The sequence below is a fragment of the Lepidochelys olivacea genome (assembly GCF_965140295.1).
Source record: "Lepidochelys olivacea isolate rLepOli2 genome assembly, chromosome: 1".
In the NCBI taxonomy this organism is placed as follows: domain Eukaryota; kingdom Metazoa; phylum Chordata; order Testudines; family Cheloniidae; genus Lepidochelys; species Lepidochelys olivacea.
The window spans coordinates 65407146-65430166 of record NC_140411.1 but is presented as its reverse complement, the minus strand read 5'-3'; the positions used below and the strand labels follow the sequence as shown (position 1 = coordinate 65430166).

At 44.4% G+C, this 23021-nt stretch overlaps 1 protein-coding gene across 1 annotated transcript in view; it reads right to left on the bottom strand.

The window, feature by feature from the left end:
- Positions 1-778: 778 nt before the first annotated feature.
- The window catches only part of OLFM4 (olfactomedin 4), a 32169-nt gene continuing 9926 nt past the window's right edge, over positions 779-23021 (bottom strand). The window contains exons 4-6 of the mRNA XM_084635281.1: positions 16546-16758; positions 15544-15697; positions 779-2040 (exon numbers count right to left, since the gene is read on the bottom strand). Of these exons, the coding sequence (XP_084491407.1) occupies positions 1238-2040; positions 15544-15697; positions 16546-16758 (1170 nt within the window). The 3' untranslated portion in view covers positions 779-1237. The remainder of the gene's footprint in view (positions 2041-15543; positions 15698-16545; positions 16759-23021) is intronic.

Here is a 23021-nt window from a genome sequence, read left to right as displayed (position 1 = left end):
TCACTCCCATCTACTGATCCAGATTATAAGAAAACAAAAATAGGATTAATAAAATAAAACCAGCAAACATTCACTGCATTTTCACGATTGAACATGTCAGTATTTCTGACATGATTACAGTACAAATATTGATAAAAAATATTTTGTGGCATTTTAAAAATAAAGATCATATGACTGATTTTGTCCTAACTTCAGTATTCTGTAACTGACAGATCATGTGCCAGATTCACCCCCCAATATAAAATAATTGAAGCCAATTGAGTTATACTGGAAATGAATTTTGGCTCCTTGTTTTCAGAGTGTTTTTGAAAAATGCTAATGGAGGTCATAGTAAATTGCAGACTGCCAAATGGCTAAATGGAAGTATGCAGGGTGGCATAGTTTCTGTTCTACTGCAGCATATGGCCTACACCAAGGAACTGCCAGAGACTATTCAAGTCAATGGAACTCTTTCTGTTGCTTTTAGTGGGCTACGGCTCAGGCGCCCAGGACTCAGTGCTAAGAAAATGCAACCATCCAAAAATGGGTATGATTTTTATTCCCTGGAGTGCAACTTTAGGAAAGTAGTGCATTGGAGCCCTGCCATCTAAAATATATTGATGGGTTGCAAGGAAGGCGCCATGGCAACCGTTTCCATAGCTTCATCTTAACCAATGGTCTGCTCTTTAAAGATCAAGTCTTAATTCTCCTCTAATTTTAATCTTTTAGTAATTATTTGAGGCCAGTGTTTAATATATTATGGCCTTCCATACTTTGAGCAATGATGACAAAACAGCAGTTCAGTTTCCATGTTTTATTCAAATACAGACATTCCTCCAAATGCACATCAGTGTGTGAACCTATTGCTATGCATGTTCTGTCCATCAGTAAGTCATCTATTTATCTTTATAGCAGAGGCATTTCTAGTACACCTGTCACCATGGTAGCTAAACACCAATTAAAAAACTAAGAACCCAGTTTTGCAATTAGTTATTACCAGGCATAGAGGTTATAGTGTAAGTAATCCCTTCAATGGGAAAGCTCATGGTAATAAACCCTATCAAATAAATTGGTTAGTCTCTAAGGTGCCACAAGTCCTCCTTTTCTTTTTGCAAATACAGACTAACACGGCTGTTACTCTGAAACCTATGCCCAGTAGCTATTCTTGGTAGGATTAGATCCTAATCTAACATTAACATTTTCCACAGGGATATAAAATGGGACTTTCTATGATCTCTAGCTGTTAAGTTTATTCATATCAGTGTAACACAGGTTGAAAAATCAGATTGTATTTAACAAGGTAGCCATTATTGTAAACATACAAGATATGGTCTGAGGGGTTATAGTTGATACTCTGAACTGTTTCTAACATTTTGTCCATAATGATGTTAATTTTACCTTCCTGTTTGGTGTTGGTGTCATACGTGTAAAATATTTCCTCTTCCCTAGTGTTGAGAGGTCGTGTGGCATATAGTACACCACATATGATGAAAGTGTTGGAAACAGATGGCTTGTACTGCCTTGTTTTCCAAGTATGGAGCACATCCAGTGTGGTCTCATTGAGTTTGCTAATCACAATGTTACCTGTGCTTTCTTCAGTTGAATAAATTACCCATAATCCACTTTCATCCACAGCAAAGTCCATATCTTGCCACCTAACACCAGCATAAGAGAAACGGTTACCATAAGCAGCATTGGGCAGAGTTTTCCTCACAGTTAATGTGTTTGTGTTTAAATCAAGCTTGCCCATATCTCTTGAATTATATATATTATAGTACATGAAATTATTGTAAACTGCAGTGCCACTGCCTTCCCCGTAGGTAATTCTTTTATCTCTAGCATTTTTGAATAGCAGCAAATCATCATAGGAATCATGAAGTCTGTAATATTCCAAGACTCTCCCTTCTGTGTTCAAAGGTGCAACCCAGTACAGGTCCTTCTCTGGGGTCTGAAGAGAGTAATCCCGACCCCAGGCACCGTATTTGAAGGAAAATCCTCTCCAGTTCAGCTGTACAATATAGGGCTGGCTGATATTCACAATTCCACCATGACCACAGCTACCTGTAAGCAAAAAGAAAATGGAGGCTTTTCAAATGGCATGATTAGAGGAGAAGATTACAGTGTGTGCTTTATAAGAATCAGCTTTGTTGCAAGAACAGAAATACATACATATCTTTGTCAAAGATTTGCTTTGCACCGTGGAAATAGCGCATGGATGTCATTACTGTAGCTGTTCCAGTCTGACTGAGATACAGAGGTCAAAGCCCCATACCACTAGAATGGGGGTCATACTGAAAAAATAGCCAACAATCCAGCAACAAATTATAGGGACCTCTGTTTTCAGTCAGTACTCACTTGCAGTAAATAAGTGATCAGCTTAGATAAGTGATCAGTTTTCTGTTTCCACCTATTCTATGCTTTCCAACCCGATGGGCTGGGAAATCACATAGAAAATACAATTTCAGAAGCATTTTAGGTCCTTTGCTCCTTTAGTAGAGCATAGTTCTGGGAATATAGGAAACAAGAAAATGGGACATCTTGTCTCACTATACAACAATGAATTTTAGAAGTTGGAGGGAGAAATAGCAGCACTAGTTCTAGAGGCTCATTTCAGATTAGCATGCTGCTGTCAAAATCACCACTTAAAAACAATACATCACAGTGCCTTCCACCTGAGGCTCTCAAAGCAATTCAGACATTAATGAGCACAGCCTTACAACAGCTCTGTGAGCTGGTGTTAAATATCCCCAGTTTACATGTGAGGTAACAGTCCTGGTGTTTTTTACGATGACCCAGGAGCTTCAGGAGCTTGAAATAGCCAGTGTTTTTCATTTCATCAGCCAAAATGTTTGTTTTTTTTATAGCTACACAATGCTTGTTCAAGATGTATTGCTATGCTGAGTAGAATTTGCACTATTTACCTAGAACAAACAGCCCAGTGGAATGAGCATTCAGTGGAATGAACAATGTCTGGAATGAAGAGAACTTGAATGAACGCTATCAAAGCTATTCCTTTGCTCAAAGCCACTCTTTTGCTCAAAGCGACTGTTGGTGACACTTTGTTCAATGTTTCACAATGAACGCAGACCACGACATTATTGGAACATAAGAACATAAGAACAGCCATATGGGGTCAGACCAAAAGTCCATCTAGCCCAGTATCCTGTCTTCCGACAGTGACCAATGCCAGGTGCCCCAGAGGGAATGAACAGAACAGGTAATCATCAACTGATCCCTCCACTATAGCCCATTCCCAGCTTCTGGCAAACAGAGGCTAGGGACACCATCCCTGCCCATCCTGGCTAATAGCCATGAATTTATCTAGTTCTTTTTTGAACGCTGTTATAGTCTTGGCCTTCACAACACCCTCTGGCAAGGAGTTCCACAGAATGACTGTTCGTTGTGTGACAAATACTTCCTTTTGTTTGTTTGAAACCTGCTGCCTTAAAATTAATTTCGTTTGGTAACCCCTAGTTCTTGTGTTATGAGAAGGTGTAAATAACATTTCCTTATTTACTTTCTCCACAACAGTCATGATTTTATAGTTCTCTATTATATTCCCCCCTTAGTCATCTTGTTTCCAAGTTGAAAAGTCCTCGTCTTATTAATCTCTCCTCATATGGCAGACGCTCCATACCCCTAATCATTTTTGTTGCTCTTTTCTGAACCTTTTCCAATTCCAATATATCTTTTTTGAGATGTGGCGACCACATCTGCATGCAGTATTCAAGATGTGGGCATACCATAGATGCATATAGAGGCAATATGATATTTTCTGTCTTATTATCTATACCTTTCTTAATGATTGCCAGCATTCTGTTCACTTTTTTGACTGCCGCTTCACATTGAGTGGTTGTTTTCAGAGAACTCTCCACAACAACTCCAAGATCTCTTTCTTGAATGGTAACTGCTAATTTAGACCCCAACATTTTATATGTATAGTTGGGTTTATGTTTTCCAATGTGTATTACTTTGCATTTATCAACACTGAATTTCATCTGCCATTTTGTTGCCCAGTCATCCAGTTTTGAGAGATCCTTCTGTAGCTCTTCGCAGTCTGCCTGGGACTTAACTATCCTGAGTAGTTTTATATCATCTGCAAATTTTGCCACCTCACTGTTTACCCTTTTTACCAGCTCATTTATCAATATGTTCAATAGAACTGGGCCCAGTACAGACCCCTGGGGGACACCACAATTTACCTCTCCCCATTCTGAAAACTGACCATTTATTCCTACCCCTTGTTTCCTATCTTTTAACCAGTTACCAATACATGAGAGAACCTTCCCTCTTATCCCATGACTGCTTACTTTGCTCAAGAGGCTTTGAGGAGGGACCTTGTCAAAGGCTTTCTGAAAATCTAAATATACTATATCCACTGGATCCCCCTTATCCACATGCTTGTTGACCCCTGTCATAAATATAAAGGGAAGAGTAAACCCCTTTAAAATCCCTCCTGGCCAGAGGAAAAATCCTCTCACCTGTAAAGGGTTAAGAAGCTAAAGGTAACCTCGCTGGCATCTGACCAAAATGACCAATGAGGAGACAAGATACTTTCAAAAGCTGGGAGGAGGGAGAAAAACAAAGGGTCTGTGTCTGTCTGTGTGATGCTTTTGCTGGGGACAGAACAGGAATGGAGTCTTAGAACTTAGTAAGTAATCTAGCTAGGTATGTGTTAGATTATGATTTCTTTAAATGCCTGAGAAAATAGCTGTGCTGAATAGAATGAATATTTCTGTCTGTGTGTCTTTTTTGTAACTTAAGGTTTTGCCTAGAGGGATTCTCTATGTTTTGAATCTAATTACCCTGTAAGGTATTCACCATCCTGATTTTACAGAGGTGATTCTTTTTTACTTCTATTAAAAGTCTTCTTCTAAGGAAACTGAATGCTTTTTCATTGCCCTAAGATCCAAGGGTTTGGGTCTGTGGTCATCTATGCAAATTGGTGAGGATTTTTACCAAACCTTCCCCAGGAAGTGGGGTGCCAGGGTTGGGAGGATTTTGGGGGGAAAGACATGTCCAAACTATGTTTTCTCAGGAACCCAGATAAAGTTTGGTGGTGGCAGTGGAAGTCCAGGGGCAAAGGGTAAAATAGTTTGTACCTTGGGGAAGTTTTAACCTAAGCTGGTAAAAGTAAGCTTTGGAGGTTTTCATGCAGGTCCCCACAGCTGTACCCTAGACTTCAGAGTGGGGAAGGAACCTTGACAACCCCCTCAAAGAATTCTTGTAGATTGGTGAGGCATGATTTCCCTTTACAAAAACCATGTTGACTATTCCCCAACAAATTATGTTAATCTGTGTCTGACAATTTTGTTCTTTACTATAGTTTCAACCAGTTTGCCTGGTACTGAAGTCAGGCTTACTGGTCTGTAATTGCCAGGGTCACCTCTGGCACCCTTTTTTAAAATTGCGTCACATTAGCTATCCTCCAGCCATTTGGTACAGAAGCTGATTTAAAAATTGAAAAAATCCTCCACTCCAAAATATGCATGTCTCTCTGAGTCAGAAGCTGGCAGTGGTGACACCAGCACACTTTAAAATAAAAGTATCCTTTTGTCTGACTCTTTGCAGCCCTAAAAGATGTCAGCATGTACATGTGCCAGGTTTCTTTTTCCTTTAAAAATATGGTCATCTGAGACACAGATGCCAAGTGACTTATATAAGGTCACACAACAAGTGAGTGGCAATGCCAGGAATGGAACAAACATTTCCTAACTCGGGTGCTTTCACCGCTAGATAATGCTCCCTTCCTCTTAGAGGTGAAGGAAATTTTATCTGCCAAGTTTCATGTTTCTATTAATTGATCAATTCACGGCAACAGCTAATGACATCATAAACACCTAGATCAGGGCAGAGGCTGCACGTGCTCTGGTGGAGGGGGTGTTTTTAACACAAGTCACTTATATTTTATCTTTTTAGTGAATATCATTTGATGGCTGTTTGCAAGCCTGTGTGAAAAGAGTTGCTGGTCTTAGTCTATTCCAAATAGAGAAGAGGCCACAGCACAAATAACACCATCACCCCCTTATTAGCACTGAGAACAGAGATAACAAAGACAGAACTATGCTCTCATACCTAAAGCTGGTCCCCTTTAAGGAGGTTTGAAGAGCACCTGTGGAGCAGAATAGGGAACACTGACAGGCTCAGACGAGCAGGTTCCTTTGGCCAGAAACATCTTCTGAACAGTCCACAATATACAAAGCAATGTGCAGAGGAGGGAGAACCCCTTGTGGTCAGTCTGAAGATGCTCTCCCTGGGAAATGATTGGAACACACCTGCCACTTGGAGAAAACTGGTGCTTGTGTAACCCACACACCTCCTGGGTATGGTGTTCCATCTCATCTAGTGGCACCCGAGACCACGTAGAGAGAGAGTTAAATGAGTCTGCTCTACAACCTTAGCTAACAAGCAGTTGGCATTTAGATCATACGGTAGAGGCTCATGCACTGAGCTCCAGAGATCCCCAGTTCGATCCTGCCTCCTGATGATTGGGGTCTGTCCACGTTACAAGTTGGGGCTTGTCCAGGATTTCAACTGGAAAGACTCTGAAGCTTGGGACGTGCTTCCTCAGCTAGGGGAAGTATGTAACCCACACACCTTCTGGGTGTGGTGTTCTGTCCCATCCAGTGGCACTGAGACCACTTAGAGCGAGAAATAAAATTAGTCTGCTCTACAGCCTGAGCTAACAGCCTGTTGGCTTTTAGCGTATGCTGTAGAGGTTCATGCACTAAGCTCCAGAGGTCCCAGGTTCGATCCTGTCCACCAATGACCGGGGTCTGTCGGCTTTACACTTGCAAATGCAAAACATTTCTTGTTCAGAAATAGAGGGATCAAAGTCATCCCTGGCAGGGATGATTTATCAGCATCTAGCTAGAAGGATGCACCACCATAGAGGCAGGACTGTATCTTTGTGGCCTTTCAGTTTAACTATTGGTAACATCTGCAGAATCCAATGTTAATGTGCATTTAACTGTAATTGTAACATTTGTGGCAGTCTATGAAATATGGTTTTTCAGTGAAACTCACCATGTCTCACTTGCTTTTGACTTTCCACCTTTCCTAAGCTCCACTGTCTCCTTTCTTCTGTTGTACATCTTTTCTCACACCTCCCTACCCCAGCCTGATCCCTGGTGCCAAAGCATGTGGGGATCAGGAATTCACTCACTGCCCTCACTGCTGGGGGTGGGAAGCAGATTTCATTTCTTCCCGGGGCTTCTGTGGAGCCCTGCTGATGGAAGCTACAGAGAGACTGTGCTGAATTGCTGCCTCCCCTGGCCACCTGGGTCATGCCCCTTATTGGTCAGCACCGGCCATTTGTGGGGCATGGTTGGCTAGAGATTACAGCCATTCTGTGCCACTGTAACTTCCCCCGATCAATCTTCTGCTCTGAGGACACACTGCTAGAAGATGATGTAGCCCAGGGTTTTGCTCCCTTGTTGAAAAACACTACCAAATAACGCTCCAATTACAGCAAATCAGCATTCTAGGCTCAGATTCGGCAAAGAAGTTAAACACGTGCTTAAGTGCTTTACTGACTGGGAATGGACCGCTGAGACCGGAGACCTCATTTCCAGATATAGCACACAATGCAGGCACGTATAGCCAGGCAGGCTGTAGCTCTACAAACGACAATTAGCATGGCTAATAACATGGCCTCAGTACTTGGCACACATACTGATGTTTGGAGGTGCTCATACCTCAGCTAACGCAGTGCAAGAAAGATAACGCGGACGATGATGCACAGTGGCTTGCAGCCTGCCAACGCCATAAATCAATTTGAGCCATTTGCCTTATATCTCTATTGTGTATCGCTGCCTCCGGCATTATGGTTTGTTCTTAACTGTTGACATATTGAATCTATTACTGAACTTAACTCACAGCAATCTTATTTTTAAATGGTTATTAAGTGCCTCTATAAATCTGTGATTTGTTCCAAATAATATTGCTGGTACTGAGGTACTACTAAACTCATATATATGCAACCTCAAATAAGTTTTCATGTCATTAAACTGAACCCAATCCAGCTTTATTTTAATAATTCATATGCAGTTTCATAAATAAAAAAACGTGTTCAGCAGAGAGACCTTTTCTTACAAAAGAAATAATAAATTATTATTTCTTCCCTTAAAGAGATCTCTCTGCTGAACACTTGTTTGTTTCTTATTTATGAAACCATGCATGAATTATTAAAATAAGGTTAGAAGCATGTTCAGTTTAATGACATGAGAAATTGTGTGAGGTTCCATACAGTGGATATTTGATTTTTGAAAATTCTCCCAGAAACAGTTTAAAAAACCAGCTCTGTGGTAGTCAGGGTGGGTTATCTGTCTTCTGCACAGGTTCAGAGGAACTCATTGTTGTTTGTTTAATCTTAACCTGCCTTCCTGTTTGGATCTTATGGAAAAAGATACACAAAAGAAACAAAGTGTCATGTCATTTTGTAAATATTGGGCGGCACTTGAAATAAATCCATATGAATTATTCAGACTTTAGCATTTTTAACTCCTTTTTTACTGTGTTAGGCCTCTGATCATTGAAGTCCCAGGGCTAAAGCTCTGTCTTGTCTCTTTTTCAGAGGTGGGCTGCATGTTCATGTGGGGAAATAAGGTAGAGGGAGCTAAGAAAACACATACGCTTTATTCCCCCACACAGGCTACCCAGACTTTGGGTCAGGATGCCCAGGGGGGAGTGGTGCTGCATGTCTACTTGCTAACCCACTTCTGAGGGGCAGAGGAGTGAGCATGGAGAGGCGGGAAGCCATGGCCCCATAGCCCCAGTGTGCCAGTCACCACAGCTAAGCTGGCAGGTTGGGGGTTGTGACAGCAGTGAATTGATATCCTTGTGCCCATAGTTCCCTCTAAGCTGCACAGCCAGGCAGCCGCCCAGCAGTCTGTCAAGTTCCGCGCACTTCAGGTGCCCCCTTCCCCCCACTGCAGCGCTGCTCCTACCCTCTGCCTTGGAGCCCCTGGCCAGCTGCTCCCGGGAGCCTCTTGCTTGCTGTGCAGAGCAGTGGGAGGGATAGGAGGAGGATGTCAGGGTGTCCCCGTCCCCACCACCCCTGTATCCAGAGGTGAAAGTAAGCTGGTACGCGCCAGTACGGCATACCAGCTAGAGCCGGTGCACCGTACTGGGGCAGCCCGGCTTCCCCAGGGGGCAATTTAAAGGGCCTTGGGCTCCCAGCAGTGGCTGGAGCCCCAGGCCCTTTAAATTGCCTCCAGAGCCCCACTGCTGGAGCCCTGGGGTAGCGGCAGCGGTGCTCCGGCAGCTATTTAAAGGGCCCGGGGCTCCCCTGCTTCTACTGCCCTGGCCTTTTAAATAGCTGCTGGAGCCCTGCCCCTGCTACTCCAGGACTCTGGGGGCTATTTAAAGGATTGGGGCAGCAGAGGCAGCTGGAGCTCCGACCCTTTAAATAGCCCCTGGAGCCCCGCCACTTCCCCAGGGCTCCGGCGGCTAATTAAAGGACCGGAGCAGTAGAAGAGGGGAGCTCCGGGCCCTTTAAATAGCCCCCAGAGCCCCGGGCTGCTGCTGCTACCCTGGTTGGGGGGGAAGGGGAGGAGGAGGAGAAGGAGGGGTGAGGAGAAGGAGGGGCGGGGCACTTACCTATCAGGGTGGGCTGGGGCTGGCTCTGACCCTCTCAGCCCTGCCCCTTCCACCCTAGGCCCCGCCCCTTCTGGGGGCCAGAGCTGGCCCCAGCGTACCAGTAAGTCACTCGACTTACTTTCACCCCTGCCTGTATCCCATCTCTGCAGAGCGGGGTGGGGGTGACACGACAGAGCTCAGAAGTGGGACAGAGCTTGCTGGCAGCTGCTGCTGTGTCTGAACAAGCACAGACTGTTCAGACTGGTGAGTGCCGATCTACTTAAAGGGGCAGTACGTGTGTGTGTGTCTCTCTCTCTCTCTCACAAACACACACACACCTCCCAAAACATACTTGTGGTGTTCTTGTTGTTGCTTCTGAATACCTCCTACAATGCACATATAGGCTCTGTAATTTTATTCTTTCAAAGTGCTGTTATTTGAGTTTTTTTACTGATTTCATAATTTTTATTCCTCTCTTACGCTTACATTTAATTCTTTGAGTAGTGAGTTCTAAAATGGCTGGAGTAATTATCCCTATGGTAACTTTTTAAAAATATTCTTATATGTAGGTTTTTTGTTTCTACTGGGAGCATACATCCACACATTACCTCAATAATTTGGTGCACATAACAAAATTCATTCCACACATGGATGGAAAAAATTAGAGGGAACATTGCCTGTGCCCCCTGAAGAACAAGGCAGAACGGGAAAGTGTGGCTCCTTGAACCACAATTTTTCCTGTGTTGCTCCTGGGGCAGCCCGGCAATGCGCCACCTCTTCCAAAGGCTTGGGACACCATCCAACCCAGAAATAGTACGCTCCCTGAGGAAGGGAACATATTACATTTTAGTCCTACTTCTCTAATCTGGCCCATGCAGGCAGATCCTTACACCCACATTGATTCCCATTGATATCAGAGGCACAGAGATCCACCCACCTGGATCAGATTGCTGGAGTGGACCTGTGTTTGTACAAACACCATGGAAATGTCCAGCTCTAAATTAACATATCCATAACTAAAGCATTAACATTTCAAGTGATAATTGGTGCCACTACATTACCCCAAAAGACAACCAAGCTATAGGCATTTATTTTCTTACACCCCAGCCTTATTTAGATGGCGGGGTGCATGAAATCAGTGTAACCCTCAGACCGAGATGCCTGAGCTTCCACGGAGGCTGATTCCATGTCCCCACCCTGGTGAGAGCTGTTTGCCAATAACCTGCAGTCTGGTATATTAGTCCATGAAGGCACAATGCGGGGGAAAACCAGCTTTGCCTTTTCATTTGCCTGTTAGAGTCTCATTTGGCTCATGACTGTCTGCTGACTACCAGATCATTTTAGTCCAGTGTGACAATGAGCCTGTTGCTGAGCCCTCACTGAACATTTATCTCTGTACTCCTGCCTGATGCAATCAGTTGAAATCAACACACAAGAGAGACAGGCATTCATGGCACATCTTCACTGGCAACGTTAAAGGGCTGCTGCGGCCAGCTCTGGGAGAGCTCTAAAAATCCACCTCCACACGGGGAATAGCAACCAGGGCTGGAAGCGCGGCTCCCAGCCCTGGCGCACCGTTTCCACTGGCACGTTACAGCGCTGAAACCTGCAGCACTCAAGGGGATGTTTTTTCACACCCCTGAGCGAGAAAGTTCCAGCGCTGTAAAGTGCCCGTGGAGACAAGTCCTTAGTTTGTCAAAGGGATGGGAAAAGGTTGGATAAGTTTCTGCTAATTTGGGGCAGTAAATAGTGACAGAGGTGCTGGAAACTGCTGCAGGCATGGTAAAAGTAATGAGTTTTTATTATCAGCACATTTACTGAATCCTATCGTGGACTGGGCCATGCACTAGAAAATTGCAGTCAGAGAGCAGGCTAGATGGAGAACAGTACTTTCTTTCTGACAGGTTGCTTGAGAATAGGCCTGCTCTCTCTACACAGCGTGCCAGTGAGCAGCACCTTGGGATGCAGTGTTTGAGGGGCTGTATTCCAAAGTACTGCAAGAACAAGTAACTTTAATTAAACTCGCCTTAGACAAGTTAAGGATTTTTCAGAGTCTCCCAAGTCCGCTTTACCCAACCAAAATATGAAGGGGGGGGGAACAGATCTGAAAACAGGACAAAGGGTCAGTGTAATACAAATATTATAAATATAGTATGAGCCAAAAGCAGAGGAAGTTGTTTGACAGGAATCAAGGTTGTGGAGGAAATGTCTGGAAATCTGTGTGTAACTGCTTAAAGGCATGTTAGGGAGTTTTGACAGTCTAGTGTGAGCAACCGTTTGCATCCTCCAAAGGGACCCATCCAGGAAATCCAACAAAGTCACTTATTTGCCCCCTGTTCCCAAACAACAACCTCTCCCTCTCACATTCTCTCTGTTAAGGAAATGGACTATACCAGGGGTGGGCAAACTTTTTGGGCTGAGGGCCACATCTGGGTGGGGAAATAGTATGCAGGGCCTGGGCAGGGGGTTGGGGTGCAGGAGGGAGTGCGAGGTGTGGGAGGGGGTGCGGTGTGCATGAATGGGCTCAGGGCAAGGGATTGTGGCAGAGGAGGGGTGCAGAGTGTATGAGGAGGCTCAGGGAAGGGGGTTGATGCAGGAGGAGTGTGGGGTGCGGCAGGGGGCTCAGGGCAGGGAGTTGGGGTACACGGGGGTGCAGGGTGCAGCAGGGGGCTCAGGGAAGGGAGTTGGAGTGTAGGAGGGGTGCGAGGTGCAGGCAGGGGGCTTAGGGCAGAGAGTTGGGGGGCGGGTTGCAGGAGGGGTTCAGGCTCCGGCCCGGTGCCGCTTACCTAAAGCAGCAGCGCACACCGGGGCCAGAGTAGGCTGCCTGCATGCCTGCCCTGGCCCCACGCCACACCGCTCTGGGAAGCGGCTGTCACCACGTCCCTGTGTGGCCCCTGGGGTGGGGGAGCACAGGGCTCCACGCGCTGCCCTTGCTGAGCCTCCAGGTATGTCCCCCGAAGCTCCCATTGGCCGCAGTTCCCCGTTCCCGGCCAATGGGAGCTGCAGGGGGCGGTGCCTGGAGGCAAGGGCAATGCACAGAGCCCTCTCCCTGCCCCCCCTGCCCCGGGGCCCCAGGGACATGGTGCCAGCCAGTTCTGCGGCACCACGGGGGCAATCCCACAGGCCGGATCCAAAGCCCTGAGGGGCCAGATCCAGGCCGTAGGTTGCCCACCCCTGGACTATACTGTGTGCAATCGCTGTAGAAAGTTTTGAACAATAGGGCATGAAATGAAAGATTGCACCCACTGTAAAGAGAGTGCAATTCATCTGCTCACCTTCCTCCCCACCATGCAAACAATGTCAGGCTAAGCAGGCTTTGTGTGGTCAATTATACAGCAGGTTAGGGATCTGAATCTTTGTCTCTATCTAGATATTTACACAGTAGTAGCTGAGCAGCTCCACTTCCTAACAGACAGGCGAATTCCCAGGCTCTCCACAGTTGCTATTCCAGTCTTGGGCTGAAGTACGAACCATGGCACTGATATACTCCCCTTCAGCATGGTTTACTATCATTTGATCTCCGTAATGGCACACCCAGAAATCACAATCACTCTCTGCTCCCAAACTCCCAGCAAACCTTGTTTTGAGCTATTTGAAGTTGATGGCAACTTACCTCTACCATGCACAAGACATGCAGAGTCCCTCTCTATGGTCTCTCCACAGCTTCACACACCCCTCAAACAAGAGAACCACTGAGGTTCCACTGCAGTAGGAGCCTTCTGAAGCCTCTGTGCCAATGGGGGAATTGCACCCAGAAACCATCAAAAAAGTCATCAGCTAAGTCCCTAACTGGTATAAACTGTCATAGTCCAACCAAAGTCAATGGAGCTATGGCAACTTATGTCAGCTGAGGATCTGGCCTTCCATGCCATTCCTGGTGCTAAGAAAGCTGCGGTGCCCTGCGGGCATGTCACATTCAAGTCAACCAGAAAGAGATCCACCAACCCTGAAATAAGCCCCTCCTCCATCCCCCCGCATCATCTGACCTAACCGAGAAGGTGCTGTTCATTTTTCCTATCAGAGACAAACTGTGCTGGCTGCCTGCAATGCTGGCAAACCCTGAAGAGGCCGCAGAGGGAAAACACTTACTTCCACCAGTTCCTCTTTCCTGCTAATGGGAAGCTTGAAATAACTGACCTGAAGATGGTAGGAGGCAAGTGCTGGCAGGTAATATATGTGCACTATCTGTATAGTGGAAAGTGCTCTGCTTTGTTCAAAGGTTTCTCCAAACTTTTTGTTATTCATCTGGTTCACCTCTGATTTGCTAGCCAAATTGTTAGGTACAGGTGAAAAAACAGTCTTCTTCCCCAATTGTATTATGAACATTTCAATATCTTCTGCTTTAGAATAATTTGGCAAAAAGAAGTCATAAAAATGCATACAAGGGAGTTACAGTGCTTAAAAAATCCTCTTGCCTACTCATTGGTGACTGGGAAGCTTTCCCTTAAGGAAAGCTATCAATTGCTACAGAATTTAAACTTTCTTTAAAAAAAAAACCGAGTGAAATCCTGGCTCCATTAAAGACAATGGCAAAACTCCCACTGAGTTCAATGGAACTAGGATTTCACCCTAAGATTCTAGACTTTATGGCTCAAAATAAATTTCTGCATATTAATGAAAAATGTAAACTATGCAATATTGTCTTCTTGAGTCTGCATACAAACTCCTCCAGTGCATCAGCTGCTTCTCAAATTTCCCAAGCAGCAGTAGAGTAACATTGACAAGACACAGATCACTTTCACAGAAGTTATCCGTGATCAGAGCTAGTCAGAAAAAATATCTCTCTCAAATCTGGTTAACTGGACAACAAAATGGCAGATGAAATTCAATGTTGATAAATGCAAAGTAATGCACATTTAAAACATAAACCCAACTATACAGATAAAATGATGGGGTCTAAATTAGCTGTTACCACTCAAGAAAGAGATCTTGGAGTGATTGTGGATAGTTCTCTGAAAACATCCACTCAATGTGCAGCGGCCGTCAAAAAAACGAATAGAATGTTGGCAATCATTAAGAAAGGGATAGATAATAAGACAGAAAATATCATATTTCCTCTATATAAATCTATGGTACTCCCACATCTTGAATACTGTGTGCAGATGTGGTCACCCCATCTCAACAAAAGATATACTGGAATTGGAAAAGGTTTAGAAAAAAGCAACAAAAATGATTAGGGGTAAAGAGCGTCTGCCATATGAGGAGAGTTTAATAAGACTGGGACTTTTCATCTTGGAAAAAAAGACAACTAAGGAGGGATATGATAGAGAACTATAAAATCATGACTGGTGTGGAGAAAGTAAATAAGGAAATTATATTTATTTCTTCTCATAATTTCATTTGGTGACCCCTAGTTCTTGTGTTAATAGGCAGCAGATTTCAAACAAACAAAAAGAAGTATTTTTCATACAACGAACAGTCAGTCTGTGGAACTCCTTGCCAGAGGGTGTTGTGAAGGCCAAGACTATAACAGGGTTCAAAATAGAACTAGATAAATTCACAGAGGATAGGTCCATCAATGGCTATTAGCCAGGATGGGCAGGGATGGTATCCCTAGCCTCTGTTTGCCAGAAGCTGGGAATGGACAATAGTGGAGGGATCACTTGATGTTTACCTGTTCTGTTCATTCCCTCTGGGACACTTTGCACTGGCCACTGTTGGAAGACAGGATACTGGATGGACCTTTGGTCTGACCCAATATGGCCGTTCTTATGTTCTTATATTTTACCACAAAAAGAGAGTTTGGAAGAAGGGGAAAACATTGCATTTGTACTGTTTTCCAACTTTTTCCACTTTAAAAACAGTATAAGAGTATGTGAAAGTGTTTGTTTCCTGCTCTCATCTTTCATACCAGTCTGTTGCTGAAAGGTTAGTACATGTTTGGCAAATTTTCCAGGACCTGTGCTTTATTGTCATTTCATTTAACTCAGTCTTCTTCCTACTTCTCCCATCCCTTCTCGTGTGATCTATACATGAAATGCTTACCTGGTGGGAAATAGGGGGGCGGAGTGGTTTGATTTCTTTCTTTTTCACATTCCTTCAATCGATTCTGCAGAGTCACAATTTCTCGACGGATTGCAAGGATATTGGTTTTGTCCAGTGATTCCAGATCATTTACCATGAGAGTCAAATTCCTAATCTGGAGAAATAAAAATTCAGCATGACTTTAAATTACAGTCAACTTTATTTCACAAACATTTTAGGCTGGATTTATCATTTCACAACAGGTGCTGCAGAACAAGTTTTAGGAAATGTTCCCAAGAATATGTTTAAGCATAAACATCAGGTTTAGCATAAACATCATGTGGATGTGTGTAACCACAAGAAAATGTTTGTGATTTTAGCACCTAATCATATTCCATAATGCTAAAGATCACCCAAACATGTCCAATAAGGCTTACTCGATTATTAATTGTTACCTATACATTATTTCAACCTTGCAAATGTGTCTTGAAATTTTACCTGCCCAGATGAATAATCTACTCACATGCTCATTTAATGTTGAAGAGGACAGTGAAGAAACTAATGATATTTTACTTACCATCAAAAGCAATTATTCACTCCAGGTGAGTGAGTGATAACTTTGAAAATTTGATTTATTGAATATTGGGAAGGTGTGAGTCTTTTCCAGTTCTTGATTTTATATTGATTGGGTTACTACCCTAATAAGTAAAATTTTTAAATTATATTTGTAGAGCACAGGAGCTTTCAGGCATCGGTGCCCATAAATTAATATTATAATAATTTAGACAGCATATTTATTTAATATAGCAGCATCCAAGAACTTTAGCTTTCAGTCACACAAATGATAAAAATTGCCATTTTCTGTCATATATGAAGAAACATGCTTCAGGCCAAGATTTGCTTTAATTAACACCGATTTAAATCCAGAGTGACTGCACTGACAATAGTAGAGACATTCCAAATGTCACTGGTGTAACACAGAACGGAATGTTTCTGAATGGCAGAATAACCCTCATACTCTACCTCCACGTATAGTTGTTCAACAATCACATTGCTTCCAACAAGTGTGGATTTCAGCTGAGTGACCAGTCTCTCCATTTCATTGATTTCCAGTTTCAGTAACTGAAAGTCCAGCTTAGTATAAGAAACAGTGGTCGACTCCATATGTTCCACCTTGATGGTGAGGTTTCGGATTTTCTGTTCATATATTTCAATTGCTTTGGTATATTGGCTAACCTAAAAAAAAATAAGCACGTTTTCAAGTTCAGTTTAGCAAATATAACAGGCATGTTTGACATCTTTATTACACGCATTTAAATTATAAATTTGTCAAAAAGTGCCTTCATTTACACCTATGCATTACTGAGGGCAGAATTTCATTCATAATCTTCACTTTTTTATTCCTTACTGTAACACGAGCAACCCCACTGTGAGCAACCCCTTTTGACCAGAGGTCACCCTGCAGCACCTGCGTCCGGGGCCCCTTATGCAGACTCCATACTCTTTTTCTGGGGTCAAAATACCCCTTGTTGGGACCTAGGTTGATTCACAAAACAAACTCAAAATAAATCTCAAGAGTCCCAAATTAAAGTCCAACAAGCAAACGTTTCGCTTCCTGTTCCCAAGCCTCCCTGCTTGGAGAGCTTTGGCTGTCTTTCCCCTGCTCTCTCGCAGAGTCTCCCCTGCCTTAGCAGGCTACTGCCAGTACTTCCTAGCTGAAATCTTAGGCTACATTTGTACTGCCCTGTGGTTCAGACTGCAGGGCGCACCAAAGTGCTGCTCTGTAACTTCCCTGTGTGGATGCCTGGGGTGCAAACTAAAAGGTTCCTTCTTCCCATTAATGTAGTCCTGTTTGAAGAGGATTCCATGAAGGCAAACTAGGAAACTTATGGGTTGCACCCACAACATCCACACAAGTGAGTTGCAATGTGCACCAAGATGCTGCACTGTTATTCACACACCCGTGATCCAAACTGCTGGACAGTGTAGATCAGGAGTGCCCAACCTATGGCCTGTGGGCCATACACAGCCCACCAGAGTATTTCATAAAGCCTGAGGCCTGCTTCAACACAATATACTAGTGGCCGATTCATTAGCGTTTGGTCATCACGCTTACATCATTTTAGTTTACACAAGTGTGTAAATAGACAATACTGTACATAGAAACAACCTATCTAAAGACACACAACACAAGTTAAACTTCAAATATAAATCAATACATGTGACTTTAAATCTTATTAAAATATGTAGAATCTGTTTAGCCCACATAAGGTTTATGTGGCACTCCTGTGTAATAAGGTTGGGTACCACTGGTATAGACAAACCATAGTCACAAATCCCAGGACTCTGCTGGAGCCTCCTCACTCCCAGCAGTCTTTGGTCTCCCTGAGTTTTCCCCATTTCAGCTTCCAGCTACTTTTTATAGGGGAATCTCCTGATCCCTCTTTCAGCAATCGGGGTTGGCTGCCCCAGCAACACCAGGTTTTCAATGGTGCCAAGGTGCTGGGCCCACACTCAGAAGGCGCCCCAGCCCAGCCTTCTCCATTTGCACTGTGCCCTGAGGCCCCACCAGCCCGCTGGCTCTTCTCTGCCCCCTGGCCAGACCCCAGTGCAGCTCCGGCTCTGGCCACTCTCAGCCAGTGTAGGGGGGAAGAGGCAGTGTGGGGTGCTTGGCTGGGCCCCTCTAGGCAAGAGGGTCCTGAGAGTCTGTCCGTGGCAGGGGCAGGCCCTTGCCTGGGTGATCATGCTGCTCCCAAGGGGCGAGAGTAATTCCCTGCCCCAGGAATGGGACCAGCCCCAGCCATGCTGCTGGCTCAGCCCAGCAGACACAGTCACCTCCCAGCAGCAGTGAGTTCAGCCAGGGGGGCAGGGCACGAGGGGAGTGGATCTCTGGGGGGGCCAGTGCAGGGTGCTGGGCTGTGAGGGGGCAGGGGTGCTGGGCAGTGGGGGAAGTTTATGCGTTTTGGGGTGCTAAGCAGTGGGGGGTCTGTGGGGGGCTCTGGGTGGTGGAGGAGGTCTGTGTGTGTTCGGGTGCTGAGCAGTGGAGGGTCTTTGGGGTGCTGTGTAGTTGTGGTGATAGGGCTGTGGGGAAAGGCACTGGGCAGTGGCAGGAGGGGGAGATCTGTGTGTGTTAGGGTGCTAGGGAGTGGGAGTTTTGTGTGGGTGCTGAACAGTTGTGGTCGGGCTGGGGGGTGCTGGACAGTTGTGGGGGGGTTGTTGGGGGGGCACTAGGCAGGGTGGTGGTGTGCAGGGCACTGTGCATTGGTGGTGGGGGATATGTGGAGGGGCACCACAAATGGCATAGCAGATCCAGGGGACATTGGGCATAGGGAGTAGGGGGAAGTTGGGCAGGGAGCTGTGGGGCACAGTCCAGGTCCACCCCCAAAGGGAAGTGGCATGCTGGCAGCACAGGGCCAGACAAGCCATTGTGCGTCTGGCTACTGCCGGTTTGTAAACTGTGTCCTTGCAGTGGGCTGGGCGGAGTGGGGCCACCCCCGCTGTGCCATGCCCCATTGCCCCTGGCCAGCCCCTCGCTCTGGGGACCAACCTCCCCACGCCATGCTCCACTGTCCCCAAGGGGTCCCATAAATATGTTTGGCACCAGGCCCACAAAAAGTTAATCCGGCCCTGAGCCCCAGGCCCTCCGGCCTGTACAGGGCAAGCCACCCACTTACACTCACTAATGTTCCCTCTAGGAGCTAACTTTATCCAGGATTATATAGAATTTCAGGGGCCAGAGTCCACCAAGGAATCTGCAGTGACTATTTCTAATAAGTGATGTACGTGAAGAATGTTGGGGTATGTCTCCGAGCCTGTCGACAGACGGGGGGCTCTTACTGCCAGGCTAAAAGCAGCAGTGCTAAAAAATAAACCCCTCCCTAGGCCTCAGAGCCTGCACTCCAGCCTGAGCCACACCACTTATACAGCTATTTTTAGCACGCAGTGCAAACCTGAGTCTGTTGCCTGGGGCTCAGATTCACGGCTGCGGCCTGCCCTTGCTGTGTAGATGTACTCTCTGGGGCTGGAAAAGGTAACGAGAGATCCAGCAATTTCCCAAAGATGACTTTCTGTTGACTTCAGTGGGCACTGGTCAGGCCACCACTCTGCAAATAGTACCCAACCTTTTCTGCATTAGAACTAACTGAGTCCCCTGAAGAAGGGGATATTTTAGCAGAGTGAACTATTACAAATCCGATCCATCCATCCTGAAACTGATTTACATGAAGGCCAGTTGAGATGAAATAGTTATTTTAGCCTTTAGGTCGAATAACTGTTGCCCAGCTGCCTCTTCAGACATGGAACCACTAAACAGATGGCTGGAGAAATATACGTTTGCACATGTATCTACTAATGTAAAGGTCACGGTGCAAACATTGTGAAGAAGAATGTGAAGAACACTATGTGGATTTGGCGCTTACAAATGGAACAACTTGGAAAAGATATAATCTTCTTCCCACATGATTTAAAACTGTACCCATTTTTCCTTAATGGCATTCCAAAAGATAAGAAGTATCTCTCAACAGGAATAAATAGAATTATATTATTGTGTCAAATTAGCAACTCTGAAATTACGGACTCAGAACGCATTTCCATTATAAGCCCTAATTTTCAGGTGCTTATCACTTCCCTAAATATTACCTTCTGGATTGAAATTGCTCATGCATATTCTCAGACTTAAAATTAATTTGTTGGATTAAAAATCAATTTGGCAACTTTTGCATTATCTTAACATGAATTAAGAGTGTTTTGCACCGGTCACAATTTTTTTCAGATCTATTTTAATCAAGAGGACAGCTCCAAAATGGACTTTAAAAAATTTGACATGGGTACAGTTTTTCATTAAGACTAGAGCTTTGCTATTCTACTGTCCTGGTGATATTGCCTACAGCAGTGGTTCCCAAACTTGTTCCGCCGCTTGTGCAGGGAAAGCCCCTGGCGGGCCGGGCCGGTTTGTTTACCTGCCGTGTTCATAGGTTCGGCTGATCGCAGCTCCCAGTGGCCACGGTTCGCTGCTCCAGGCCAATGGGAGCTGCTGGAAGCAGCGGCCAGTACGTCCCTCGGTGAAAAATTGTTCTCCTTAACCACTAACAACCTTTTAGGTACCTGAAAACTGTTTTCACCTCCCCCCTCAGTCTACTCCTCTCCTGACTAAACAAACCCAATCTTTTCAATCTTTCTTCATAGGTCATGTTCTCTAGACCTTTAATCATTTTTGTTACTCTCCTCTGGACTTCCTCCAATTTGTCCACAACTTTTCAGTGTCGTGCCCAGAACTGGACACCATAGTCCAGTTGAGGCCTTATCAGTGCTGAGTAGAATGGAAGAATTACTTCTCGTATCTTGCTTACAACACTTCTGCTAATACATCCCAGCAAGATGTTCAGGTTTTTTGCAACAATATTACATTGTTCACTCATATTTCATTTTTGATGCCACATAACCCCAGATCCTTTTCTGCAATACGTGTTCCTATGCAGTCATATCCATTTTGTATTTGTGCAATTGATTATTCCTTCCTAAAGGCAGTACTTTGCATATGTCTTTATTGAATTTCATCCTGTTTATTTCAGACTATTTCTCCAGTTTGTCAAGATCATTTTGAATTCTAATCCTGTCCTCCACAGCACTTGCAATCCCTCCCAGCTTGGTATTGTCAACAAATTTTAAAAGTGTACTCTCTATGCCATTATCTAAATCGTTTATGAAGATATTGAATAAAACCAGACCCAGGACAGATTCCTGCAGGACCCCATTCAATATGCCCTTCCAGCTCAAATGTGAACTATTGATAAATACTCTCTGTATATACTTTTCCAACCAGTTGTGCACCAACCTTATAGTAGGTTCATCTAGGCTATATTTCTCTAGTTTTCTTATGAGCAGGTCATGTGAGAGAGTATCAAAAGCCTTACTAAAATCAAGATATATCACAGCTGCTGTGTCCACACTATCCACAAGGGTTGTTACCTTGTCAAAGAAGGATATTCGGTTGAAATAATTTTTTCTTCACAAATTCAGATTGACTGCTACTTTTCACTTTTTCTAGGTGCTTGCAAATTGTTTAATTATTTGCTCCATTATCTTTCCGGATACCAAAGTTAAGATGACTGGTCTATAATTCCCTGGGTTGTCCTCATGCCCTTTTTATAGACAGGTGCTATATTTGCCCCTTTCCAGGCCTCTGGGATCTCTGCCATCCTCCATGCGTTCTCAAAGATCATTGCTAATAGCTCAGCAATATTTTCAATATTTTCCTGAAGTATTCTATGATGTATTTCATCAGGCCCTGCCAGCTTGAAGACATTTAATTTGTCTAAGTAATTCTTTACTTGTCCTTTCCTTATTTTAGCCTCAGATCCTACTCCATTTGCACTGATGTTCACTATATTAGTCATCCAATCAGTGCTAATTTTTTTGGTGAAAATATTAACAAAAAAGGCAATTAACACTTCAGATATTGCTGTGTTTTCTGTTATTGTCTTTCCCTGCTCATTGAGTAATGGGCCTCTCCTGTCCTTGGTCATCTTCTTGCTTCTCATATATTGGTAAAATGTTTTCTTCTTACTTTTTATGTCTCAAGCTAGCTCAGTGGTTTGAGCATTGGCCTGCTAAACCCAGGGTTGTGAGTTCAATCCTTGAGGGGGCCATTTAGGGATCTGGGGCAAAAATTGGGGATTGGCCCTGCTTTGAGCAGGGGGTTGGACTAGATGACCTCCTGAGGTCCCTTCCAACCCTGATATTCTATTATTCTAATCTTGGGGTTTTTTGCCTTGGCCTTTCTAATTTTGTCCCTTCGTGCTTCTGTTGGGTTTTTTTAATATTCATCCTCTGTAATTTCACCTAGTTTCCACTTTTGTATGACTCTTTTTTGAGTTTCAGGTCTTTGAATATCTCCTGGTTACACCAGCTGAGTCCCTTATTTACACTAACTGAGGATCTGGCTCTCATAGTTTTAGTCCTGTGTAAATTCAAGCTTAGGAATGATTAAAGGTGTTGTACTTGGCAATCAAAACAAATAGTGTCTGTTTAAATTTATCTCCATATATGGAGCTAATTGACTGGACGTTCACCATAGGTGTGTCTAAATTTCCCTACCTCCACCCTCACATGAGCCAGTCCATAGAGCAAGATCCATGTTCATAGAGTCATAGAATCATAGAATATCAGGGTTGGAAGGGACCTCAGGAGGTCATCTAGTCCAACTCCTGCTCAAAGCAGGACTGATCTCTGACTAAATCATCCCAGCCAGGGCTTTGTCAAGCCTGACCTTAAAAACTTCTAGGGAAGGAGATTCCACCACCTCCCTAGGTAACGCATTCCAGTGTTTCACCACCCTCATGTTGTTTGAATAGAGGATTTAGATGGATTTTGACTACCTTGCTACTCACAAAAATCCAGTGAGAGCTGGGAGATTTCCCCAGTAATCTCTGTGGGGAAGATGTTTAAAAGTTGGTGTCTAAACTGTGCCTGTAAAATTTGCACATGACCCCACCGCATGC